Genomic DNA, 26763 nt, shown 5'->3' with positions numbered 1-26763 from the left:
CAGCTCCACTTCCAGCTCTTGGCTGGTTAATTAGAGATCACAGTCGCGTAGACTTTCCCGCCCAGGCTGGCTTTGAACCACGATCCTCAGATCTCAGCCTCCTGAGCGGCTGGGATTACAGGCGTGAGCCTCTGGCGTCGGCCTCCCCCTCCTCCCTCCAGAGAAGTCAGGAATGTGGTGTGTACACTGCAGCCAGGTTAGATGGAACTTGGGAATAGCACACAGACAGCCCAGGCACGTCAGACAGGCACGGAGGAAAACCCCAGAAACCCAGGGCCAGGCGGGAACAACCGCACAGCCGGGAGCAGCGGTGGCGTGGCCGGCGTGGGGTCTCAGTGGTCTAGGACCCCCCGGACGGGAGGTGCGGCCCGCGGGCCAGGTCCTTCACGAATGCACAGCCCGGCCCATCCAGTGGTGTGGAAAGCTAATGTTAACACTTGGAAGGGGTGGGGGCGGTGGTGTGCACCCCTGTAAGCCCTGCCCTTGGAGACTGACGCAGAAGGATGGCAAGCTTGAGGCTGTTGGAGGATTAAAGAAAAGGAAAAGTACAAGACAAGAGGAAAAAGACAAGAGACAAGATGGGGTACGGGAGGTCTGCAGCTCGGGATTGTGACTCAAGACTGCAGCCAGGTTTATTCGTAACTTCCAGCTTATATGCGGTTTAGGAACCAGGGAATAGCATAGGGTTGCTAACATTCAAGAACACAAAGAGGCTTTGAAGTTCGCTATGTCTGATGGCCGTAAAGGCAGGATGAGGTTGATTAACATAGGAATGGACTCCAGTGGACAAAGTAAAGCAATTCCGGGCAGGGGCTGAGTTACTAGTAAACAAAGCGGATCCTTGGGATAGCAACACAGCCAGAGGTCAGAATGAGATTAGCTGCAGTTTTCGGCTCCCAACAGTAGGGAGCACAGCTGACGCCATCTGGATTAGGGAAACGTGGTAGGAAATGTTGGGGGGAGTAGATTAGGTCAGCCTGATCCCCAAATTCTGCTTCTGTAAATTTTGCTTGCTCTACCCCCTGCACCGACCCCCTACATCTGTGCTGTGCTTTTACCTTTATAAACCCCAATTTGAGGTCTGCTCGGGGTCACGGTGGCAGCTCCCGAGTCTGTGCTGCATCCCTGGCCGGTCAGTTCGCTTTTTTGCTTCCCCAATAAATCCATCTTTTTGCTTGAGACTGTCTCTGAGTGGTGGGCTCTTGGAGGGACGGGGAACCCCCTCCCTCGAACCCCGTAACAGAGGCCAGGCTGGGCTATCTACCAACATCCTGTCTCAAAACCAGACAAAAGTAGCCAGGTGCCAGTGGCTCACACCTGTAATCCCAGCTACTCAGAAGGCTGAGATCTGAGGATCACAGTTCAAAGGCTGCCAGGGCAGAAAAGTCCTCAAGACTTTGTTTCTGTCAGTCATGGGGCTTGAACTCGGGGCCTGGGCGCTGTCTCTGAGCTGTTTCTGCTCAAGGCTAGCACCCTACCACTTTGAGCCACAGCTTCACTTCGGTTTTCTGGTGGTTAATTGGAGATAAGAGTCTCATGAGGGCTGGGGATATGGCCTAGTGGCAAGAGTGCTTGCCTCACATACATGAAGCCCTGGGTTCAATTCCCCAGCACCACATATATAGAGAACGGCCAGAAGCGGCGCTGTGGCTCAAGTGACAGAGTGCTAGCCTTGAGCAAAAAGAAGCCAGGGACAGTGCTCAGGCCCTGAGTTCAAGACCCAGGACTGGGACAAAAAGTGCAAAAAGAGTAACACACAGTATATTATTTGAAGGAGGCTGATTAAGTGAACTAGTACATTGTAAAACCTAGGGTTACTCCGTGTGTGTGTGTGTGTGTGTGTGTGTGTGTGTGTGTGTGTATGCCTCCAGACGCAGACACCAGCACTGGGGGTTGAACCCAGGTGAACTCGGGGCGGGGTGCTGTCAAGGCCGGCACCTAAGCCATACCTCCGCTTTAGGCAGGTTTAATTGGAGATAGAGTTCCATGAGCTTTCTAGCCCTGGCTGGCTCAGCGCTCAGCCTCCCGAGTCGCTAGGATTATGGGTGTGAGCCACTGACCCATTAAACGTGTTAAAGAGGTATACACAAAAAGTAATAGATTATGTGGGATCATAAAAATTCTCAACTAGCCCGGAAGGAAGAAATAAAAGAGGAAAAAGCAAAGCACAGAGAGAGCAAATCCAACACAAGCGGGACTCAGCGGGGAAGGCCAGGCCCGCAGACCTTAGCCCCGAGGAGTGACAGTGACAGGTGCGCGCCACCAGTGCCGCTGCAAACACGACTTTTCACGAGTGAAATGAAGTCCGCTTACATTCATTTTTTGGTAGGTAACTGGAGATCAGAGTCTCACATCCTTTCCTGCCCAGGCTGGCCTCAAACCTCTGTCTCCCCGATCTCAGCCTCCTGAACAGCACGCACGAGTCACCGGTGCCCAGCTTTCCTTAATGTATGCATTGTGCCAGTCCCGAGGCTTGGGCTTTTTTTTCCCCCTCAATGCTAGCACTCCACCGCGGGAGCCACGTCCGGCCTTTTCTGGGTATGTGGTGCTGGGGAATGGAACCCAGGGCTTCACGCCCGCTGGGCGAGCCCATTCCCGGGCCCCTGGCCTACTTCACCCCGGCCTCTCGGATGCGCGCTGAGTCCTTTCCAGCGTGGCCGGCGTGGTTCCCTCCGTGAGCCCCGCGGGCAGCGCACAGACCCGGCGGCCTTGCCGGTGGCCGCTGGCCGGGGACCGTGGGGGTCTTTGTGCGTGCTTGAGTTCCTCGGCCGGGCTCTGTGCCACGCGTGGCCCCCTTGCCCACCTGCGGGGCAGGTTCACAACCCCTCCTTTCCCTTTCCCTGTCCCTTCCCCGGCTCTGAGCGGGAAGACCCTGCCTTTCCGGGTGTGAGGAGCGTGCAAATTGGCTTCCCAGGCCCACTAACCGCAGTCTCAAGTGCAAGTCCAGGCGACAGGCCTTGGGCAAGCCATGTGTTCTCTCTGTTGTGTGATGTCCCCATCAGGAAAGGGTCAGTGTGCGGGCAGGGTAAGGTGTGCTGTGCGGCTGTGTAAGCGTGTGTGTGAGCGTGTGTGTGTGCGTGCCAGTCCTGGGCTGGGAGCTGTTCCTGAGCTATTTTTGTCCAGGCTGGCACTCTACCACTTGAACCAGAGCTTCCTTTCCAGCCTTTTGGTGATTAACTGGAGATGGAAGTTTCATGGGCTTTCTAGCCCCCCCGGCTGGCTTCGAACTGCGATCCTCCGATCCCAACCTCCTCCTCAGCAGCTGGGATGACAGTCACGGCCACCAGCATCGGGCCACGGGCAGCTTCCAGCTCCGATCACAACGCCACGGGGCGGCAGCTCCGGGTCCTCGCCGTCCTCGCCGGTCCTCGCGGTCCTCACTGACGCTCACCGCGACCTCGCCGGTCCTCCCAGAACCAAGCCAGGCGGGGCCCGCGGCCCCATCCAGCAGCTCCGGGGCCCCGCACGGTTCCAGCAACCCCGCGGGATCGCCCGGGACGGCGGGGACGGCGGGGACGGCGGAGACTCGCTTTCCGGCCCAGGTAAGTCCCGGAGACCCGCTCCGCGACCCCCGCCCCGAAGCGCCCCGCCCCCAGATCGCCCCGCCCCTCTCCCTGGAGCGCCCCGCCCCCTCCACCCCGCCCCCGGATAGCCCTCAGGTAGCTCCGCCCCGCCCCAGCCCCGCCCCGCCCTCGGATAGCCCTCAGGTAGCTCCGCCCCGCCCTAGCCCCGCCCCCTGTGCCCCGCCCCCGGATAGCCCTCAGGTAGCTCCGCCCCGCCCCAGCCCCGCCCCCCACGCCTTGGAGCGCCCCGCCCCCGGCTAGCCCTCAGGTAGCTCCGCCCCGCCCCCAGCCCCGCCCCCCACGCCTTGGAGCGCCCCGCCCCCGGATAGCCCTCAGGTAGCTCCGCCCCGCCCCCAGCCCCGCCCCCCACGCCTTGGAGCGCCCCGCCCCCGGATAGCCCTCAGGTAGCTCCGCCCCGCCCCCTGGGCCCCGCCCCCGGATAGCCCTCAGGTAGCTCCGCCCCGCCCCAGCCCCGCCCCCCACGCCTTGGAGCGCCCCGCCCCCGGAGAGCCCTCAGGTAGCTCCGCCCCGCCCCCTCCGCGGCTCCCTCGTCCTCCTCCCCGCCCTCCCTCCGTGCCCGGCGCCCCGCCCACCCCTCGTCTCGCTCCGCCCGCTCGCGGGGGCGGCGCGGTGCGCAGGCGCCGCGGGCCCCCGGAAGCGGCGCGGTGCGCGCGGCCTCCGCCCCCAGCGGCCGCCCGGGGTCGTTGCGGCGCCGCGGGGCCGCCTGGACATGGCTTCGGCGGGAGGCGGCGACTGCGAGGGCGCCGGGCCCGAGGCGGAGCGGCCCCAGCCGCGGCCCTTCCTGATCGGGGTGAGCGGCGGCACGGCGAGCGGCAAGGTAAGGCCGGCGCGCCCTGCGGGACCCGGGGCCGGGGCGCGGGGGCGCGGCGCGGGGCCGGCCGGCCGGGGTCCTGGCGCCCCGCGCGCGCGCCCTCCCCCTGTCCCCCCGGGCCCCGGCGGCCACGCCACGCCGCGCCCGTCCGTCCGCGCGTCTGTCCGCAGTCCACGGTGTGCGAGAAGATCATGGAGCTGCTGGGCCAGAACGAGGTGGACCACCGGCAGCGCAAGCTGGTCATCCTGAGCCAGGACCGCTTCTACAAGGCGCTGACGGCCGAGCAGAAGGCCAAGGCGCTCAAGGGCCAGTACAACTTCGACCACCCGGGTACGGGCGCCGCGCTCGGGGGGGGGGGGGGCCGCTGCCGCACCCCCGCCCGCCCCGGGCAAAGTCCCTCCGCCGCCCTCTGACCCCGTGACCCGGCCCCAGGTCCTTTCTCTTCACCCCGTGGGGGAGCCGGGCGCGGCTGTGTAACCCCATAGTCCCGGAGGTCCCCAGCCTGGCCAGTGGCAAAGTCTCCACGTCCCGCCCTCCCGGGGGCAGAGCCCGGGGCAGGGCCGCTGCCTCCGGTGGTCTGCGGGGTTGCAGAGGGCCCCCCCCCCAGCTTCCCTGCCCGACCCTGGGGCCGCGGTGCGCTGGGGCCCCGCGGGAGCCGGGCCCCCCCACTCCACCTTTGCAGATGCTTTTGATAACGACTTGATGCACAAGACCCTGAAGAACATCGTGGAGGGCAAAACCGTGGAGGTCCCCACCTACGACTTTGTGACCCACTCGAGGTGAGGCAGCCCTCCATCGTGGGCCGGTGGCCCCCAGCCGGGACTGCAGGCCCGCCAGCGGGGCCCACCGCCTCCTCCCCCCCCTCCTCCCCCCCCAGGTTGCCAGAGACCACGGTGGTGTACCCGGCGGACGTGGTTCTGTTCGAGGGCATCTTGGTGTTCTACAGCCAGGAGATCCGGGACATGTTCCACCTGCGTCTCTTCGTGGACACCGACTCGGACGTCCGGCTGTCGAGAAGAGGTGAGGCGGCGGCGCGTGGCGGCGAGGGCCCGCGGGGCCCGGGGCCCGTGGCCGGGCTCCTGTGACGCCCGGCTCCTGTGGCCGCAGTGCTTCGGGACGTGCAGCGGGGCCGCGACCTGGAGCAGATCCTGACGCAGTACACGACCTTCGTCAAGCCGGCCTTCGAGGAGTTCTGCCTGCCGGTACCGCACCGCGCCTGTCTCCATCCCCGCACCCTGCCCATCCACCCCGCTCCTCGCCCCCCTGCATGCTGCCAGGCGCCCCACCCACTCCTGACACCCCTGCGTGTATGCCGCTCCCACAGAGGGGCACCTCCACAGGGCATGGAGCGTCGCTTGCTAACACTGCCCCAGGGGGGGCTGGCTGCCTCGCCCTGATGGCCCCCTGGCCCCCCGGGCTGCTCCTGGCTGGGCTGCTCCTGGCCTCCAGGCTGCTCCTGGCAGTCTCTGGAGGTCACAGGTGGCTTGCATAGGGAGTTCACTATCTGAAGTTAGAAATGAATATTGTGGATCTTCTCATTGGCAATTTTTTTTTTTTTTTGCCAGTCCTGGGCCTTGAACTCAGGGCGTGAGCACTGTCCCTGGCTTCTTTTTGCTCAAGGCTAGCACTCTGCCACTTGAGCCACAGCGCCACTTCTGGCCGTTTTCCATATATGTGGTGCTGGGGAATCAAACAGAGCTTCATGTGTAGGAGGCAAGCGCTCTACCACTAGGCCATACTCCAGCCTTCTCATTGGTAATTTTAAAGATAACAGTATTTTGGTCAGGGAATATGGCCTAGAGGTAGAGTGCTTGCCTCCTATACATGAAGCCCTGGGTTCGATTCCCCAGCACCACATATATAGAAAAGGCCAGAGGTGGTGCTGTGGCTCAAGTGGCAGAGTGCTAGCCTTGAGCAAAAAGAAGCCAGGGACAGTGCTCAGGCCCTGAGTCCAAGGCCCAGGACTGGCAAAAAAAAAAAAATTAACTGTATTTTGATTATTCTTTTTCGCACTTTTGAGACAGGGTCTCGCTAGTAGTTCAGGTCTGCCTGCTTCTGCTTGCCAAGTACTGGGCCTCTCACCCAAGTGCTAGGTGCAGGCCGCACCACCCCACCCAGCTAGGATTTTCCTTTTTAGAGGTAAAAGTGCAGTACAGAGAGACCAAGTCAGGATTCATAGAAAAGTAGGGAAAGCGAGCTCCGTAAGAACACGTTTTGTCAGATGTGGCGGTGTACTCCCGTAATCCCAGCACTGGGGAGACAGGTAGGATTTGAGTCCAAGGCAGCCTGGGCCCCATCGTGAGACCCCGCCTGGAAAAGTAGCCCGCCCGCCCCCCGCCTGGTGATCCCAGGCCAGTCAGAACAGCAGGGCCTGTGGTGATGTTTTTCTCCCAATTATTGCCAGCCTTGAGCACAGAAACACAGAGACAGGCCCTGAGTTCAAGCCCCAGGACTGGCATAAAAAACACAAACACGTTTTTAATGTTTATGTTCCCTGAAGCAGATGAACTCTCTTATTCACGGAAGGAATTTGGCAGGGTGGGTGGGGTGCAGTAAGATGGACCCTAAGTCTGGCCTGGTGACCCAGTGCAGGGGTCATCCTTGAGCCTCTTCCCCCCCCACCCCGCTGCCAACTGAGCCCTCTCTGTCCCTGGGCCCTCCCCGCCCGTGGGTTGCCTGGTTCCGGGGCGCTCTGGGGTCTGCCTCCACGCAGGGAGGGAGGTGTCACTCAATTCCGGAGGGGGCAGCGCCGCCCCTGCGGTGGTCTGGCTCCCCTGCCCCACCGAGTCACCGCTTGCCCACTCAGCGGGCGCCCCCCCCCCCCGCCCTCTCCCTGGCATGTCGGCCACGCCGGCATCCTGGGGCCTCCTGGGCCCCGTTCTCCCGCACCTGCACCTCACGGGAACCCCCTTCTGTTTTGCAGACTAAGAAGTATGCCGACGTGATCATTCCTCGGGGGGTGGACAACATGGGTGAGACTGCACCTCCGCCTCAGAGCCCCCCCCCCAACCCGCCCGCCTCCCTCCTCCCGCCGCCCCCCCCCCCCCAAGCAGGCCCGCCACGGGCCAGCAGCACGCACCGCACGCACTGAGCCGCTGCAAGTGTCTGGCAAGGCCGGCGGCCCTGCGTGCTTTTTCCTTGTGTGCGTGCGTGCGCGTGTGTTGGTACGTGGGCTTGGATTTGGGCTATGGATACTGCCCCTTAGCTGTTTTGCTCAAGGCTGGCATTCTACCAATTGGGTCACACCTCTACTTCCAGTTTTGTAGGGTTTTTTGCCAGTCCTGGGGCTTGAACTCAGGGCCTGAGCACTGTCCTTGACTTCACTTTGCTCAAGGCTAGCACTCTGCCATGTGAGTCACAGCGCCACTTCTGGCTTTTTCTGTGTATGTGGTGCTGGGGAATCGAACCCAGGGCTTCATGTATGCGAGGCGAGCGCTCTACCGCTAAGCCACCGTCCCAGCCCTACTTTGAGCTGAATTGGAGACTTTTCTGCCCAAGCTGATTTCAAGCCATGAGCCTCAGATCTCAGCCTCCTGAGTAGCTGGAATCCCGGCTGTGCCACCGGTGCCCGGGCCCTATCATGCCGTTTCCGTCGGGAGATGTGCGCTGGGCGGGCGGGCAGCGAGGGGGGGGCAGGGGACCCTCACTGAGCGCCCCTGTCTTGCCAGTCGCCATCAACCTGATCGTGCAGCACATCCAGGACATCCTGAACGGGGACGTGTGCAAGCGGCACCGAGGAGGGGCCAACGGGCGCAACTTCAAGAGGACCTTCCCCGAGCCGGGGGAGCACCCCGGGGTGCTGGCCTCCGGCAAGCGCTCGCACCTGGAGTCCAGCAGCCGGCCCCACTGAGGGGCCCAGGTGCGGCTCGGCGGCCCGGCGGGGTCAGGGGCGGCCCGGGGCCTGGGCCACTCCTCAACAGGCAGCTGGGGCCTCCCACGGGGGCCCAGGGGTGCCATTAGGACCAAGGCCTTTCCCCACGGGGCCAAGCGTTCCATGGGCCCTGCTGTTGGGGTGGCTGAGAGGGACCCCAGCCTGGCAAGCCCGAGGTCTTGCTTCGAGGACGTGCAGGGGACCCCTGCGGCTGGGCCCGCTGGCCTGGTGTTAGGATGGAGCCTGCGCTTGAGACGTGGCTCGCGTGCACAGCACTGAAGCAGGTGTTAAGCCATTTCCTATTTCCTAGTGCAAGGTTGGCTGGCCCCAAACCTGGCTCAGGAAGCCAGCTGGCCTGAGCCTTGGATGGGCCCCTTCCCCGCCCCCCCCCCCCCCCCCAGCGTGGCAGGGGTCCACCAGCACTGCTAAGCAGCAGAAGCACATGCGGACCCCGGGTTTGCGCCGGCTGGAGCAGGGTCTGCAGTTGTACAGGGCCAGAACCATCTCCAGCACGGCTGATGGGGGGCCCGGCCGCCCCCAGCCCCGGGAACACGGCAGCCCCAAGCCAGCCGGTCTCCGCGTGCCACACCGGAGCCCGCGGCCTCACCAGCAATTTGTTTTCCCTCCCAAGCGGCCAAGGCCCTTGCCTCTGGTCACACACGGCTCCTTGCTTAAGCTCTGGGCCTGGGCGCTGTCCCGGAGCGCATAGGCTCAAGGCTAGCACTGAGCCACAGCACAACTGGTTTTCCGGTGGCTAATCAGAGATGAGTCTCATGGACTTTCCTGTCCGGGCTGGCTTTGAACTGTGATCCTCAGATCTCAGCCTCCTGAGTAGCTGGGATGACAGGCGGGAGCCACTGACGCCCGGCTCACTGTAATGATTGTACTGAGCTTCAGCCTATAAACACCCACGAGAAAACTGCCAGTGTGTCCTTCTTTATTTACACAAGGAGGCGGTGCAGGGCTCCACCGCGTGCACAGGGGTGAACTCTGGATGGGGGGCGGGGGGGAGTGGACACCGCAGCACGGTGGGGCGAGCGGGTCTGTGGGATCACACAGAGGCCGCCCCTGGCACACACGGACCCTTAACCTTCCCGAGGGCGGGGACGGAGGGGCGCACTCCTCAGCGTTTGCAGAAAGGGAGCTCGGCCGGGCCAGGTGCCGTTCCAGAGCGAGTCCCCTCCCAGGGTCCCAGCCGGGGCCCCTCGGCCGCCCGCGCGGTTCTAGAACTTGCGAATCAGGATGTCCCAGCTGTCCTTCCAGCGCAGGGCCCGGAGCTCGTCCGGCGAGAGCGCCTGGTCGCCGTAGGTCAGCGGGCGCAGCGCGCGGGACACGTGGCACGCCGAGGAGAACCAGGCCACCACCAGGGCCCTCAGGAGGCTCCTCTGCAGCGGAGACCTGCGGGCGGCGGCGCAGGGCGTGGCGGGGTGAAGGGGGCGCCGGGCTCGCCTCCGCCCGCCACGGCACCCCTACCCGGCCCTGAGCTTCCCCCTGGTGCTGGGGCTGCTGCCGCTCCAGGACTCGCGCGAGTTATTCTCGAGACGGCAGCTCCAGGCCTTGAACCGCCATCCTCTGCACGATGCGCCCAGCAGCTAGGATCGTGGCGTGAGCCACCGCCCCGCGCCTGGCTGTGGTCTAGACGCCCGCCCCGGCCCCGCGCCTGGCTGTGGTCTAGACGCCCGCCCCGGCCCCGCGCCTGGCTGTGGTCTAGACGCCCGCCCCGGCCCCGCGCCTGGCTGTGGTCTAGACGCCCGCCCCGGCCCCGCGCCTGGCTGTGGTCTAGACGCCCGCCACGGCTGGTGGGCCTTCCCTGCCTGGCTGCACCGGCGCCAACTCATCACAACTTGGCACACACGCCAGACGCCCGGCCGGGGCCACCGCCTCCGGGCCCTTCTAAGGCCGGGGCCACAGGGCTCAGCGCGGGCCCCTGGGAGCAGGCAGTACGCCCGTTACTCTCCAATGCCCACATTTTCCTGCCTCTGGTTTCGCCCTCCCCACGCCTGCTCTGAATGGCCAGGGCGCCTCGTCTGTGTCTCCTGTGACTGTCACCCTGCCACATGACGTGGCCTCTGTGACCCCGGCCCTACTGCCCCCTGACCTGAGTGACCTCTGACCCCGGGCCCTGCACCTGCAGAGGTGGTCGCTGACGTGCTGCAGGACGAGTGGGAGCAGAAGGATCTGGAAGGTGAGCGCAGGCAGGTAGTGGTAGAGGAAGAGCGTCTTGTCCATGAGGAAGAAGGGCAGGTAGTTGAGTGCCCAGCCGCCAGCGCACAGGGCTCCGGCCAGCACCCAGCGGTGCCAGGCACCTGCGGGGGGCACGGCTCAGTGCGGGCCCTGGCCAGCGTGCCCACGGGCACCTGCGGGGGGCACGGCTCAGTGCAGGCCCTGGCCAGCGTGCCCATGGGCACCCGCGGGGGGCACGGCTCAGTGCGGGCCCTGGCCAGCGTGCCCACGGGCACCCGCGGGGGGCACGGCTCAGTGCGGGCCCTGGCCAGCGTGCCCACGGGCACCCGCGGGGGGCACGGCTCAGTGCGGGCCCTGGCCAGCGTGCCCACGGGCACCTGCGGGGGGCACGGCTCAGGCAGCCCCGCTCTGCACGCGGCTCGGGCTCTGGGCAGGAGGGGCCCTGGGCACGCGACTGCCCTGTGCCCGTGTGGGGACCACCTTCTCCCTGGCAGCCCGGGTCTCTCGGGGCTGGGGGGGCACCTGTGCGCCACTCACCCTCAGGGAGGTCGCAGACGTGCCTTCGCCGCCGGAGCAGGTACCAGAGGAGCAGCAGGGCGTAGGCCGCCGTGGCCAGGCTGGCCGAGGCCCAGATCACGATGTTCCCCAGCAGGTGGATCTGAGCCTGGGGGCACGAGGAGGGTCAGCCCGGCGCCCGGCGCCCTGAGCGCAGAGGAGCGGCCACCCTGAAGGACACTGCGCTTGCGACCACGCAGGCGCACCCCGCCCTCCCCTTGCCTGACCCCCCAACCCCAGGGCGCTGGTGCCCACTGTCACCACTCTAGGAAAGCGCCCTCGCTCACTCGCGCGCTCTGTGCCAGTACTGGGCTCCAACACAGGGCTTTGTGCTCATGCGTGGCTTGTGACTCAAGGATGGTGCGCTCCCACTTTGCTTTTGGCGTTTTGCTGGTTAACTGGAGGACTTCCCTAACAGGACCTTCTCGCCCAGGATGGCTTTGAACCACAGTCCTTAGCTCTCAGTGTCTTGAGTAGCTAGGAGTGTGAGCCACCGGTGCCCGCCCTGCTGGCATTCTTAACTTTGTAAATTCTTGGCCTCCTGCTTGGTAGGGAGGTGTGCTCTGCCACTTGAAATGCACCCCAGGCCTTTGCTTTTCTTTTTGTTTCCCCCGTCCTGGGGCCTTGAACTCAGGGCCTGAGCACTGTCCCTGGCTTCTTTTTGCTCCAGGCTAGCACTCTGCCACTTGAGCCACAGCGCCACTGCTGGCTTTTTCTTTCTTTCCTGTTTCTGTGGTGCCGAGGAATGGAACCCAGGGCTTCATGGGTGCTAGGCGAGCGCTCCGCCACTAAGCCGCGTGCCCAGCCCCACCGCAGTGCGTTATTTCTGGGTTAGGGTCTCGGGCCTGTCAGGGCCAGGCTGGACTGCCGCCTCCCCCCCACGCCTCCGCCAGGCTGAGGCGCGCACAGGCACTGCCAGAGGGGGCTTCGCTAACCCTCCCCCAGGCTCCCTTGACGCAAGTCTCCCGATCCCGCATCCCGACTGGCTGGAGTTAGAGGCGGGAGCCGCGCGGCAATGGCGCGTTCCTTCTCTTTTTCTCCTTTGGTTTTTTAAAGCCACGGTCTTGCTCTGCAGCCCGGGCTGGCCTCAAGCTGGAGACCCTGCTCCCTGGCCTTGCGTGCTGGGCTCCAGGGCCGGCCCCCAGCGTCCGCTCCACGTGCGTTTTTAATGACAAAGCTATGTTAGAGCCTCCTCATCCCCAGCTCTGGGCCTGCGCTTTGACTCCGCAGCGGGCGCGCGGCTCCCCGAGTGAGGAGGAGGGTGACCCGTGTCCCCCGCTCGTTCGGTGAGCGCGTGACACGTCACGGCGGCTCAGCAGCCTCGGCGGGGAGCCTGGGCTGCTTCCCGGGCCGGCGTGAGGGGCGCGCCTCGGGGTTGCCCGGAGCCGCCCGGGGTCTGGGAGGGGGGCCCCGGGCCGCTGCCAGGACGGGAGCACGGCCGCGGGGGGGACGCAGGGTCGGGCGTGTCGCACTCACAGTGGTCCTGGGGTGCAGCCAGTAGGCGATGTTGGTGTCCAGGGTGACCCACTCGAGGGGGGTGGAGCTGTACTTGTGCTCCGCGTCGTCGGCCCGCAGGGTCAGCATCCTCCACTGGAACAGAGCACACGCAGGGCTGCCGCGCACGCCAGGCGCACGCGCAGACGCGCGCACGGGCGCGGCCAGGCAGGCGGGCGAGCGCGGCGGGGGGCCGGGGCCCTCGGCTGCTCAGCGGGGCCGAGGTCTCGCGATGCGGGACTAGGTCCCCGGCCGGCGGCGCCGACTGCGCATGCCCCTGAACCTGTACCCGGGCGAGCCGAGGTCCGCAGAGCCCAGCCGCCCGGGAGCAGCCCCTCCCCCGGGGCACCTGCAGCTCGGAGAAGCGCGCCATGAAGCTGAGGTTGCGGCTGATGTCCACGCGGGTCGGGGAGTGCAGCTCCAGCTCCCTCTCGTGCTGGTCCTGACCTGCATGGACACCGCGGGCGCCTGAGCCAGGCAAAGGCGGGCTCCCCACGTGGTCCGCCCGGCAGCCCGCCGCGGGGCACGCACCCCTCGGTCCCCCCTGCCCCACGCTGCCCCCCGCATCTGCCCCTTCGGCCGTCAGCCCGCGAGCTCCCGGGCACCGCTTCCCGCAGGTCGGCACTCCGCTGTCGCCACGTGGCAGGGGACGGGGCAGACTCACTCTTGCCATACCGGTGCTCCTCCACCGTCCACACCATGCTTTCGTGGTGGCCTCGGGACAGCTTCTCCCCCACGACCTCCAGCTGCCGAAACCCCCAGTCGGGGAGGTGAGCCCCGCTCAGCTGGCAAAGGCAAGGGGGCGACACCGTGGGCTCCAGGTCGGCTTGTGTCAGGAGCAGATCTTCCCATCTCCCCTGCTCAGGGGCGTTGCCCTTTTAAATGCCAGTCCTGGGGCTTGAACTCATGGCCTGTGCACTGTCCCTGAGCTCTGCAACTTGAGCCACAGCTCCACTTCTGGCTCACAGACTTTCCGGCCTAGGCTGGCTTGGAACTGATTCCCAAGTAGCTGGGATTACAGGTATGAGCCGCCAGCCCCCCCTTAAGGGGTTTTCATCTTACAAGTCACACACCCTTGCCCCCGCTTCCATGGCAAGTGAAGCGGGGTGACTTTCATTAGCGAGGTGCCCTGCTGGGTAGCGGCTTCTCTGCGTCGCGCAGGTTACCTTCAAGATGGCCGACGTGTTCACGTGCACGAAGCGCACCTCTGACAGGATGGTTTTCCACACGTCGCTGTCGGACTCTCTGTTCACAATGTCCTGCCAAGGCAGATCTTGTGGGCAGGTGGGCGGATCAGGAGTGGAAGGGCTCGCCCGGCATGCACGAGGCCTTGGGTCTGACCCCCAGCACCGCGCACAAAAAAAGCCCCTAAACACAGCCAGGCTCCTGTGGCTCACATCTGTAATCCTAGCGTGAACCACGGCCGGGGTTGGAGGACGGCAGGGGAGGCCAGCCCAGGCAGAGCAAGTCTGTGAGCGTCCATCTCAAAGGAGCAGAGCTGGGGGGGAGCTGCACGCCTGTCATCCCAGCTGAAGGAGAAAGCGTGCTGAGGCCGGGCCCCAGCAGGACGTGGGACCCTCGCTCAACAGCAGCCGGGGCAGAGCAGGGCTGGGCGAGGCTCACGGGCAGAGCACCTGGTTAGTGAATGTGAGGCCCCGGGTTCAAACCCCGGTACCGAGCACCCCACTGCCCGGGATCTTGCTTACCACTGTATTGATTTTTCCCCCTTAAATATAAAACTAAAGCTGGGTGCCAGGGGCTCATGCCTATAATCCTAGCTACTCAGGAGGATGAGATCTGAGGACTGCAGTTTGAAGCCAGCCTGGGCAAGAAAGTCCCTGAGACTCTCCAATTAACCACCAAAAAAATAAAAAAGGAAATCAAGTGGGGCGTGGAGCCGTGGCTCAAGGAGTAGAGCACCAGCCTTGAATGAAAAAACTGAGAGCTTGAGGCTGTAAGGCCCATCACCAGCACCAAAACCCCAAACCTAGACAAAGAAACCGCAAATACAAAGAGGCAGGGGCCAATCGGAAGCTGGCAGGGAGCTGACCTTTGCCCCAGAAGTGACCGGCCAGCCCGCTGAGCTGTTTGGCGCTCAGGTCCTGGGACACCCACGGATCACTTCCGGCACTGACTTTTTCAGCAGGCCTGGTCCCTCAAGGCCCTGCTGGGAAAGCCAAGCGCTGAAGGCTCAGATCACCAAGACAAGGGCGCCTTGCCGATGCCCAGGCGAGGACTGGCCAACAGGCACTACCCTTGGGCAGCAGGGCCTCTGGAGCTCACGCCCCACCTGGGAGGGCTGGGTCTCAGTCAGCAGCTGGGCCCCTTCAGCAGGTAGAGCCTCTCAGTAGACTCAACCGCCGCCCCCCCCCCCCCCCCCGCCCCATGACACGGGATTCCCACGCTCCGCAGGGCTGCAAGCTGCTCAATCATTTCACCCTGACTGTGGGCAGGGCGTGCTGGTCTGGAATGTTCACTCGCCACCAGCCGTACCCCCCGGCATGGGCTGGCATCCAACACGGCGCCCCCACAGAACTCACCAGCCTCCAGAGGTTCTGGGCGGGCATGGAGACGTTGTAGTCCATGTAGCAGGAAATCTCCTGCGAGTGGGGGCTCAGCGGGGCCGCCACGTCGTGCCTGGAAACCAGAGTGGACCGAGTCCCTCCGAGGCCTGCTGTTTTGTTTTTTTTTTTTGGCCAGTCCTGGGCCTTGGACTCAGGGCCTGAGCACTGTCCCTGGCTTCTTCCCGCTCAAGGCTAGCACTCTGCCACTTGAGCCACAGCGCCGCTTCTGGCCGTTTTTTCTGTATATGTGGTGCTGGGGAATCGAACCTAGGGCCTCGTGTATACGAGGCAGGCACTCTTGCCACTAGGCCATATCCCCAGCCCCATAGGCCTGCTGTTTTTAAGAGGGGGAGCCCCACTCCTCAGTAGCAAGTGAGGGAAGGGGCTGGTGGGGTCACAGCCCAGAGGAAGGCCTGGCCGCCACAGGCTGAGAGTTTTCTTGATCTGGGAACCCCACCCTACATCACCCTGCCCTATGGGGTGAGAGAAGCTGCCTGGGCGTGGGGAGGCAGGCTGCCTTCCATGGGTTGACACTCGACCATCAGGAGCTGGAGGGCAGCAGCGCGCAGACTCGGCCCTCAGAAAGCAGCCCGCACTGTGGACAGGACACCCGCATGGGGGTCAGCGAGGGCAGAGCGAGCACTGTAGGCACCAATGCCAGCCACCCGCACAACCTCCAGTGACCACCTGGGACCCGGGCATGTTGGGAGTGAGGTGGGGATGGGAGGCTAGAACCAAGGCTGTGGACATGGACTGAGTGAGGAGGAGGGTGGGGAGGAGGAGAGGAAGAAGAGGAGGACGGGGAGGAGGAGTCAGCCAGCCAGCCTAGCTCAGATCCCTCTGAAGGTGGGGACAACGGATTTCCTACGGAGCATGCGTGGATGGACGGGCAGGCCTCGGGGAGAGCCAGGCCAGAGGGGGCTGAGCGGCCGGCACAGGTGGAGGGCACCAGTGGGGAAGCCGGGTCCGGACATGCGCCCCCGTGGGGGCCTGGGAGCAGGAGCGCGGCGGAGTGGGGAGGCTTGAGGAAAGCCTTCCCGAAGGCCCGAGCGGCGTGGCCAACGCAGTGGGCAGCGAAGGCAGGACGAGGGCCCGGGCCTTCCAGCCCTTCCCCACCGGGACCATGTCCTGGGTTCGGTTCGCTGACATTGGGCAGGTCCCCTCTGTGGAAGCCCACCCGCGTCCCGTTCTAGGTAGAAAGCACCTCGCCGGCCTGTCGGTCTGAAAAAGCGCCTTGGTTCGGATTCTGGAACGCGCTAGGTCTTACTGGCACTGGTGAGGCCCTGTTTCTTCTGGAGCATCCGGCCCCCAGCTACAGCCTCCGCGCATGCGCACCGCCTGGCCACAGCCCGGCCACAGCCTCCGCGCACGCGCACCGCCCGGCCATAGCCTCCGCGCACGCGCACAGCCCGGCCACAGCCGCCGCGCACGCGCACAGTCCGGCCTCAGCCGCGGCGCACGCGCACCGCCCGGCCTCAGCCGCCGCGCACGCGCGCACTGGCTGCCGGCGCCCTGGCCCAGGGACCGGTCCCGCTCGAGCAGACCTGGCACTCACGTGTTGAGGAAGCGGGTGGTCATGCCGTGGACCAGCTGCACGATGTCCCCGTGCCGCACGGGCCGTGGAGGGTTGCTCACCACCAGCGGGTGCCTGGGGAGAGGCGGTGCGGTCGGACGGCAGCAGCTCTCCGCGAGGAGGCCGGGGTCGAGGGCCGGGCCGCGCCGCCGGGCCCGCACTCACCGCGCAGGGTCCTTCACGATCCACCAGTTGTTGACGTCCCTGAAGGGGTAGCAGGTCACCTGCTGCTGGTGGGAGCTGCCCCGACCATTCTCATACCTGCGAGGAATTGACAGTCACGTCCGTGGGGCGCGCAGCCGGGGACACCCCCCTACCCTCCCCCCCACCCACCTCCCGCAAACCGCCTGACTCCTGTGCAGGGCGACTTCAATAGGCGAGCGAGGGGAGCTGGGGGAAACCGAGGCACCGCCCTCGCCGCTCCCACCCAGACACCCCAAACTCGTGGCCTGGGACCCCACGGCTCGGCTGCCTTTGTTCTCACGCTTACACAAAGCGAGGGCTGCCCACCTAAGCTAAACTGAAAAAAGAAAGCAATCCAGCAGAGTTTCTCATCTGCAAGGGTGAGCCGGCCACTTTCCTTACATCATGGGGTAGGTGCTCTGGTGAGAATGAAGCCAGCAGGGCAAGGGCTTGCCCATGACGTTCCTCAGGGTGACCTGGGAGCCGAAGGCCACCTCCAGGGGCTGGCCTTGTGTGATCCGGGCCAGCCCTCCCTAAGACAGGCAAGAGAGGGCCACAGTGAGCACCGAGCCCCAGCCCCCACCCCACCTGGGTGACATGACAGCCACCCTAGGGGCCGCTACTAAACCGGCACGTCACACAGCCCATCTCCTGCAGGACCGGTCCCGGGAGAGGCTCCTTCTGAGGGAGCCGGCCTTCCCTGCGCATCCCACTCTAGTTCTCACAAGGAGAGGTGAGCAGTCCTTGTGTCCAGGGCGTGGGAAAGCCGGGCCAGCCCAGGCAACACACAGAACTGGCCCCTGACCCCTGACCCCTGACGGAGCCCGGAGCAGGCCTGCTGGCAGCCACGTTCCCGCCCACCCACCCCCAGTACACCTGACAGGACTGGGGAACACGCGTTCAGAGTTTAGAATTATGTGCACAGATCTTAAGCAATGGTGCCTAAATCTGAGCCCGAATACCCTGCTGGCTCCCAATCTCCTAGAGATCAGAGCCTCGTGGCTCTCAGATTTCCTGTGCAGGGACGTCCGCCCTGCATACGTGTGCTGCTAGGAGTAAAAGGCGGCTTGAGTCGGTCTACAAGGCCCTTAGAATTGCAGGACTTTACCTACTTTTTTGGAGCTGTTCCTGGGGCTTGAACTCAGGGCCCGGGTGGTGTTATCTCTTAGCCTTTTTGCTCAGGGCTGGTGCTCTACTGCTTGAGCCAACCCTCTACTTCCAGCTTCTATGCTGGTTAAGTGGAGATAAGAGCCTTTTCTGCCTTGGGTTGGCTTTGATCTGTGGTCCTCAGATCTCAGCCTCCTGCGTAGCAAGGATTATGGGTGTGAGCCCCCAGCACGGGACAGGACTTTACTTTCAACTGTGTTCCTGCACTTCAGACTGAGACGCAGAGCCAGCCCCTTCTTTTACTGCCACAGCAGCGCACGCTCAGAAGTCCGCTCGCTCTCCCTTGTCCCGAGGCCTCTCACGGTGCTGGGCAGAGAGCAGCCCCGGGGCCAGCAGCCTTGGCGTCCCAGTCCTCACCTCCAGGCTGGCTTGGAAGGCGCTGGACATGATTTGGTCGTGGGGCCCTGAGCGGTAGAGCAGCATGAGGTGCACGTAGAAGAAGAGCAAGTACAGGATGACAGGGATGACAACCAGAGCCACCGCCCTGGCGAGCAGGTGACAGCAGACACAGACCTGCCGGAGGATGGGCGTCACTTCACAGACCCCGAGGACTCCCCCCGGGGAGCCCAGACACCCTGTTCCCCTGCCAGGGAGCACACAGGTGCATGTGAACCTTGGAGGGTTTGGGTCTTTGCACCCACTATTCCTTGGACAGTCCCCCCTGCCCCCCACTGCTTTTGCCAACTGGCCCCCAGGTGAAGGCATCAGCACCCACATTTGTCAATGTCTGGTCTCCAATCAGCTGCCAGGCATGGACGGCGGCCACGCCGAGCACCAGGAAGTACGTGAACACGCCCATGTATTTAACGCTGAAAACACAAGGGGGACGGAAGGTTTCCTGGCAGAGCCAAGGCGACGCGAGGCGAGGGCCCGGCCCGGCGGGAGGCTCCAACTCACCCCACAGCACAGGAACACGCGACGCCCGTCAGCACCAGCCAGAGCCACCAGCACAGCGAGAAGGGGCTGCGATGCACAGGCAGGACAGAGCAGAGAGAGGGATGGGGCCCAGGGCTCGACACGCCCGAGCACCTGTGTGGCCGGTCCTCCCGACCGAGAGCCACACGGTAAGAGCCCCTCTGCGTTTAGAATTTTCTTTTTATTAGTTGTGGGGTTTGAACTCAGGGCCTGGGCGCCGTCCCTGAGATTTTCTTTTGCTCAAAGCTAGTGCTCTACCGCTTGAGCCAAAGCACCACTTCTGGTTTTCTGGAGGTTAAATGGAAATAAAAAGTCTCAAATGTTCCAGCCCCAGCTGGCTCTGAGCCTCAATCCTCAGATCTCAGCCTCCTGAGTAGCTAGGATTATAGGTGTGAGCCACCAGCACCCAGCATGGTTCCCATTTCTTCTTTTTTAAGAAAAAATGTACAGTGGGACAAAGTCATGGAAAAACAAGGATGTGGGGACTGGGAAGGTGGCTTAGCGGTAGAGCGCTCGCCTAGCATGCATGAACCCCGGGTTCCATTCCTCACCACCACATACACAGAAAAAGCCGGAAGTGGTGCTGTGGCTCAAGTGGCAGAGTGCTAGCCTTGAGCACTGAGAGGCTCAGGGACAGAGCCCGGGCCCTGAGTTCAAGCCCCAGGACTGGCAAAAAATAAAAATAAAAATGAGGGTGTGTTTATGAAGTCATGGACCGAGAGACAACCACTCAAATGTTAAGTGGCCAGAAGGCATTTAGCAAGCAACTCCTCCAGGTAAAAAGCAACAGAAGCCAGGCACCAGTGGCTCAACCACTCAGGAGGCTGAGCTCTGAGGATTGCGGTTCAAGGCCAGCCCAGACAGGAAAGTCTGTGAGGCTCTTATCTCCAATTAATCAGTAAAAAAGGGATCAGAAAGCATTGGGAATCTTTTTCACTTAGATAAGGAAAGTTGTGCCCCTCCCCTTGCATACCTGTGTTTCTGGCAATTGAAGAACTTCAGGTAGGATAATACAGCCAACAGGTTAAAGAATATTAGCAAAGACTCCATGAGCATGAGCCGGGCCTGTGTGATCAGGGCGTTCTCTGTGAAGAGATGGAGCGCGCATGAGCTGCAGGCGCAAGCAGCTTCCTCTGAGAAAGCCTCAAGTCCTGGGAGCTCATGGCTCTCAGAACACACACTGTAGGACTTGCATGTAGCCCGGGCATGTCATCTCTAGTTTACTTAAAGTTGTTTGGGGCGTGGAGACGTGGCTCAGGTGGTAGAGGGCCAGTCAATACGCCAGTGTCAGATACCAAGTTTGAGTCCCAGTCTCGGACAAAAAGAAAAAATCCAATAGTTTTCTTATTGTCTTGCTTAAAGAATAATGAGAAGGAAAAAAAATCTTTACCTGCTTGGTACGGATGGCAGGTTTTAACAATTATGTATATGGAGGTGGCACTGTGGCCTTGAGGAGGAGAGCTCGGGGACCGACCTTGCCAGGCCTGGAACTCAAGCCTCAGGACAGACAAAAAAGGAGGAAAACTGTATACTGGCTGCACAAAAGGGTTCCGCTACAATAGCTCCATACTTTATTTCTGAGGCAGACTTCTTCCGTGTAGCTCGAATGGGTGTTTAGTTTTGAGGTCTTCCTATCTCAGTCTCCCCAGTGCTAGGACTACAGGCGTGTGCTACCACACCTGGCAAGAATCAGTGTTTTTCCCAGACTTCACTGGAGACTCACTGTCCCTGGGCTTTCTTGCTTAAGGCTGCTGCTGCTCTACCACTTGAGCCACAGCTCCACTTCCAGCTTTTTGCTGGTAGCTGTAGCCTCACGACCTTTCCTGCCCAGGCTGGATTTGAGCTGCAACACTCAGACCTCAGCCTCCTCCGGGGCTCGGCTTTTTACGTCCCGTCTTCTCAACTCTATTCATCTTGTCTGTTCATAAACCTCAACCTCGAGTCCATTTCAACCTGCCAGGACAGCCGAAGGAGGGGGCTCTGGGCTGAAGCTAATTTGGGTGGAGGCAGAGGTGCTGGTGGTGGGGCGTGCCCAGGGCACTGGCGGGGACCTCTGTCCCTGCCTTTGTCGGCTGCTTCTCCACAAGGGACGATGGGACTGCAGGCCAACAAGCCTTTGCCAAGGGAGGGGGGGCTGGGAGCCAGTTCTGTCAGTGGGCATGAGCCAGACATGCTTCCTGGGGGACGGGAAGCCGCCCACGCTGACCGAGGACGGCGTCCCCGCGAGGGCAGAGGGCAGAGGGGTCTGCGCTTACCGATCAGCACCAGCAGGGCGGCTCCCATGGCGGTACAGTGGGAAAAGCCAAGCTCCAACACTATCTGGTAGGCCATGGGGACCGACAGGGCCCCCGCAAGCGCAGGCAGCAGGCGCAGGGACCACACGGGCACGTTGCTGGTGTACTCTGCGAAGGGAAGGGCGCAGTGAGCTGGGGAGCGGGGGCTCGCCGTCTTCCCCTCTGCAAAGGGAAGGGGAGCGGGGGCTCGCCGTCTTCCCCTCTGCAGGGCTCACGCTGAAGGGCGCTGAGCACTGGCGGTGCAAATCCAGGGTAAAGGAACCACACCGGCTCTGTGTTCCTTGTGGATTTTTTTGTGGGGGTTGTGGGGCTTGAACTCTGGGCCTGGGCGCCGTCCCTGATCTCTTTCGCTCAAGGCTGGTGCTCTACCACTTTGAGCCACAGCTCCACTTCTGGTTCTCTGGTGGTTCATCGGAGTAACAGTCACATGGACTTTCTTGCCTGGGCTGGCTTTGAACTGCCATCCTCAGATCTCAGCCTCTTGAATAGCTAGGATTATAGGCATGAGCCATCTACGCGATTTGACAGTTTTATGGTCGGGGAAGTATCCCAACCACAGGAAATAGGACTGAGCACATTAGTGTTTACTACTTAGTTATAAACGTAACTGCATCAAAGGAAACAGGACACACATACTACTTTAGTATAAATAGAAATAGATTAACTGTGGTAACTAAACACTAAGACTTTTATCAGACTTCAATTTATCATACCTTGAACCCATACTAACAATTACTAATCTCTATAAAAGTCACCAACTCTCTAGTTACCTGTGCACACCAGTAAGGAAAATTCAAATTATCTTACCTTCTCCGATCCGGTTCCATAGAAAATTACCATCAAATCCTCCTAAGTAACCTAAAACAGAAAAATTAACTTCTGGATTCTGTGGCAAGCAACAGAGAGACAAGTGCATAAAACATGATTTCTGCCCTTGAGAAATTTTGCTAAGTTTTCTGTTATTGTGCCAGGACTAGGGCATGAACCCAGGTCCTGTACATTCTCTCTTGAGGTTTTTGGGTTTTTTTTCCCTTTTTGGTACTGGGTATCGAACCCAAGCGCTTTGCCACTGAGCTACATCCCAGCCCTCTCTTGAGTTTTCTTTCTCAAGGATAGTGGAGCCACAGCTCCACTTCCATTTTTCTGGTGATTAGAGATAAGAGACTCATAAGACTTTCTTGCCAGGGCTGGCTTTAAATTGCAATCTTCAGATCTCGGCCTCCTGAGGAGCTAGTATTACAGGTGTGAGCCACCAGCTCAGTTAAGTTTTAAATACATTCAAAACTGAAAGCCAATGGTTACTAGCGGGTCTCACCTCCCAAGGCCAGCAGCATGTGGCCAAATGGCGGCCCACTGTTGTCAAAAAAGAAGGTCCGCTTCATGTAGAGAGAGATGAACACCCCATAATATACCTCATCAAAACTGGAAGAAGAAAACAAACCACATTATAGTCAACCATAAGTCTGTACCGTGCTGGGAATCAAACCCAGGGCAGCATGCCCCACTGGGCAAGTGCTCCCAGCTCAACGCATCCCTGGCCTGACTGGAAATGGCTTTCAAGTGGCTGGGTGAGTGGAGAGCAAGGGTCAGAGCTTTTGTCTCCAAATATGAAGACACAGGTGTGTGCACGCTGTCATCTCCCAGCCCACAGGGCCAGGACGGAGGACCCCCGCCCGCCGTCGGGACGCCTGGCCCCCAGAGATCCCATCTCTAGTCCTGGGTTTATTGGTCTTTGTGTGCGCGCGTGCGTGTGTCTTGAACTCTGTACCTGGTCATCCCTGAGCTACTTTGTTCAAGGCAGTGCTCTACCACTTGAGCCACAGCTCCATTTCCTACTTTGGGGTAGTTATTTAGAGATAAGAGCCTCACAGATTTTCCTGCCTGGGCTGGATTTGAACTGCAATGCTCGGATCTCAGCCTTCTGAGTAGCCAGGACGACAGGCGTGAGCCACTCCTGCTCTATCCCTAGTTTTGGGGGTACACGTGACTTAGGTCAAAGCCTCCTGAGGGCCTCATAGGCCTGGGCTCCCCCCTTCGCACCCTCAGCCCCCAGCATACATCTATGGTTATCCGCTGGAGTCAGACCTAATGACCCCAGAACTAGCTGCAGGTGTGAGGGGAAGACGCCAAGGAAGCAACCTCGCTGCAAGGTTTTCAGCCAGCAGGGACCCCTGATGGTACTGAGGAACTCTGTCACAGCACTACTGTGGTTACGTGACTTTTGTTCTCAAGATTCCTTATTTTGGGCCAGGCTCTGGTGGTTCACACCTGTAACCCTAGCTATTCAAGAAGCTCAGATCTGAGAATCTCAGTTCAAAGCCAATTAATTATCTCTAATTAACCAGCAAAAAAGTTGAACTGGAGGCATGGCTCAAGTGGTAAAGAACCAGCGGTGAGCAAAAAAAATAAAAACCTGAGCTAGAGCCCCAGTACCAACACACACAAAGAACCCTAATCTTTCAGAAGTATACTGAATTACTTATACGTTAAATGAATCCATTTGCTTCGAATGAATCCACTGTGGGGAGGGGTTTGGTGCTGAGCTGATACCTACAGAAGCCATGTGACATATTGGTGGAGGAGGTTGCTAGTCTACTTTTAGATGTTGGTTCCCATAAGAAAAAGTAAAGCAAAGCCGGGCACCAGCGGTGGCTCTAATCCTAGCTACTCAGGTGGCTGAGCTCTGAGGATCACAGTTCAAAGCCAGCGTGGCAGTCAAGCCTGAGACTCTTATCTCTAATCACTAGAAAGCCGTAAGTGGCTTAAAGCGGTAGAGCGCTAGCCTTGAGCAGAAAAGCTCAGGGACACCACCTAGGCTCTGAGTTCAAGCTCCAGGACCAACAAAAGAAAGAAGGAAAGGAAAGGGAGGGAGGCAGGCAGGCAGGCAGGCATAAAAGAACACTAAAAGCATTCATTTCCCAATACGAACAAAGCAACACTCTACAGTGAAGACTCACTACTAAGTCAGCTAACACCTGCCCTCCAACTTGACAAGTTTTTCCGGCTACAGATGGACGGGGCAGGGGCTGTCCTGGGGGGGACAAACTGCGCTAGAATGTCTGTCAGAATTTCATCCTTTCAGCACTTGTGACAGTCCTTGTCCCCTCCCCCCACCCACCCCGCCGGTGCCCCTTACACCACAGCCCGGGGGTAGGTGAGGTGCCACAGCCGGCTCAGCAGCCCGGCGGCTGTCAGGACCACCACGTTCAGGTTGATGTCGGCCGTCACCATGACGGGGCGCTTCAGACAGCCCAACATCTCGCGCGGGAAGGAGGAGGGCACCCTGGAAAAGAAGGTGGGAGCTGCCCTCTGGAAGCGGGCCGGCCGGAGGCCATAGAGAAGGGGTCTCAAGGCGCGGGGGGGGGGGGGGGCGTGCCCGGTCCCCACTGGAAGGTTCCCGCACGGGGCTGAGGGGTCCCTTCCAGGGCGGCGAGCCCGGAACCCGGCCGGGGCGAGGCCTCGGCCCCTGCAGCTCACCCCTCCTCCGGCGGCCGCGCCTCCCCGCCCCGGGCTCCGCGGGTCCCCGCCGCTGGCCGCGCCGGCTCCGGCCCACCCCCCGGCTCTCCCCGGAGCACCCCCGCCTCCCGGCGGCCCCGGCGGCCCCCACTCACTCTCCGAGTCGCGCAGAGTCGCTTCCCCGCGCAGGGGGAGCCGGCACCGCCGGGAAGGGCGGCGGGGTGCGGGCGATGCGCTCCGCGATCCGCACGCCGCACCGCCCACCGATCGACACTCTCGACTAGCCGTGCCAGCCGGACCTGACGGCGCGCGTGCGCAGCACGGCGGGGGCGGGGGAGGAGGCGATTCCGCGGCTGCGCGTGCGCATGGTGCGGGAGGCAGCGGCGCGCGTGCGCAATGTGTCTATAATGGTCCATCACGAGCGGCGCGCGTGCGCAGTGTGTACATTTCTGCGTCAGGAACGACGCGCGTGCGTGCCGTGTCGGGTGGCATTGAAGCGTGGGAAAGGCCCAGGCCCCGCACGCCAGGGCTCCCCGCTGCCCTGCCCATTGGCCCGAAGGGCGGTGACGCCTTGGTGGTGGCCGGCTGGACCAAGAAAGACCAGGGTGCTGGGCCGCGGCTCGGGTTGGAGGCGCGCAGGTCCCCGGCCCCCATCCCCGGGGCGCCGCGGGTCTCCGGGCGCAGCTCAGCCCGGGGGGCGCGCTCGCTGCCTGCAGGCCCTGCGCGGGGCCCCGCCGCCCGGGCAGGGTCCCGAGCACCGGGCTCCGACCGCGGTGCGGGCCAGGCCTGCCCAGGCGCGGCCCGGAGCAGCACCTCCCACCCCCGGCCCCGCCCCACCGGGCGCCCCGCCCCGCCCACGCCGGCTCTCTGATCGAAAGGCCCAGAAACGGACAGGCAACGGGAGAAAGCATGTTCAGGCTTATTTTTTAATTTTTTTTATTTAAATAAGGAGGAGTTCTTTCATATGGAAAGAGCTAGTACAATCACATATTTGAAAGGAGAAACAACAGGTTCTGAACTGGAGGGAAGGGTGAACCCACAATTCCATTTCCCACCCGAGGTATCAGTTTCTCCTATAATCACATGTCAACAAGCTGCACAGTACACCTTTAGCCATCGTCTGCCCTTTCAAACACCTGGTCTACATGAAGAGACAAAGAGAGGGAAGGCCGAAAGAAAAGCAAATAGAAACAAAAAAAACGAAACAGAACCTCAAAAACATCAGAAACAAACCACCCAAATCCTTTTTACTACACAAGGTATGAGGCCCGAAATCGCAAGTACAGGTCCACTTTCCAGGGAGAGGGAGCCCCCCCCACCCCCCGCCCCCCACAGGGCTGTGGCCTCCTGGAAGCCACCAAACTGGGTGGAGAACATGGCTGGGTAACGGTGGTGGTCACCAACGCGGAGCCCCTCCTATCCCTTGGGTCCGTCCTCATTCTGAGGATGGCTGGCTTCCTGGACGTCGGTACCCCCCCCACCCCCTTCATCACAGAACAGGACAGCACACACACTCCACTATCCACAGTTGTCAAAGGCCAGTTCCAACAGACCCCAACTCTGGGCTAGCTCTGCAAGAAGTTAAAAGGGAAAAAAAAAAATTGGCAAGGCAACATGCAGGTAGTAGGCAGAGGGGAAGCCAGTGGATGGGCGGGGGCGGGACTTAGCCCGTGGCCATGCAGCCTCAGTGGGCCAAGCCTCCCAGGCCAAGCACCGGCCACGGCTGCACATGGGCCAGAACCTGAAAGGCAGATCCAGAAGACAGAAGGGCAGTTTCTGTTTTTACCAAATTAACCCCACATCCTAAGGATGTCAATGGCCATGGCCTTGGGGTGGCCCCAGCCTTTTCTCCACCTGTCACAAACCTTTGTTTCCTCCTTCAGGGACCTCAAACCAGATGTGTCCTATGAATTCCAAGTTAGAAAACAATAATGCAAATGAAACGGGAAGCAACTGTTGAGAAACCAGAGGAGGAGGCGAAGCTGGAGGCAGAGCTCAGTGAGCGGCCGCTACATCTCCAATGCCCCCACACCAATCTTCATTGAGCTGCTCTGGGAGGACCAACACCACTGAAGTCCCTGGCTGCCAGCCGTCAATGGCCGCGCCAAGCTG

At 61.7% G+C, this 26763-nt stretch overlaps 2 protein-coding genes across 2 annotated transcripts; one reads left to right on the top strand and one right to left on the bottom strand.

Moving 5' to 3' along the window:
• Positions 1-4232: 4232 nt before the first annotated feature.
• On the top strand, positions 4233-8321 carry Uck1 (uridine-cytidine kinase 1). The gene is made up of 7 exons (XM_048345247.1): positions 4233-4401; positions 4566-4725; positions 5078-5174; positions 5273-5415; positions 5503-5597; positions 7319-7367; positions 8064-8321. Exons 1-7 carry the CDS (start codon positions 4294-4296, stop codon positions 8243-8245), a joined length of 834 nt encoding a protein of 277 aa, XP_048201204.1. The 5' UTR covers positions 4233-4293; the 3' UTR covers positions 8246-8321.
• Positions 8322-9182: 861 nt separating this feature from the next.
• Positions 9183-24882, bottom strand: Pomt1 (protein O-mannosyltransferase 1). The gene is made up of 20 exons (XM_048345235.1): positions 24807-24882; positions 24332-24478; positions 22511-22617; positions 22003-22053; positions 21157-21303; positions 19875-19986; positions 18884-18949; positions 18702-18795; positions 18344-18499; positions 17222-17352; positions 16802-16897; positions 16619-16711; positions 15040-15136; positions 13666-13758; positions 13164-13284; positions 12849-12946; positions 12482-12595; positions 10988-11114; positions 10395-10572; positions 9183-9664 (listed from the first exon to the last, which is right to left on the bottom strand). The coding sequence occupies exons 2-20, from the start codon at positions 24451-24453 to the stop codon at positions 9490-9492; spliced, it is 2178 nt and encodes a 725-aa protein (XP_048201192.1). The 5' UTR covers positions 24454-24478; positions 24807-24882; the 3' UTR covers positions 9183-9489.
• Positions 24883-26763: the final 1881 nt, after the last annotated feature.

Source organism: Perognathus longimembris, chromosome 1 (assembly GCF_023159225.1).
Source record: "Perognathus longimembris pacificus isolate PPM17 chromosome 1, ASM2315922v1, whole genome shotgun sequence".
Lineage (NCBI taxonomy): Eukaryota > Metazoa > Chordata > Mammalia > Rodentia > Heteromyidae > Perognathus > Perognathus longimembris.
The sequence above is the reverse complement of the archived record's forward strand: the minus strand, read 5'-3'. Positions and strand labels throughout refer to the sequence as shown.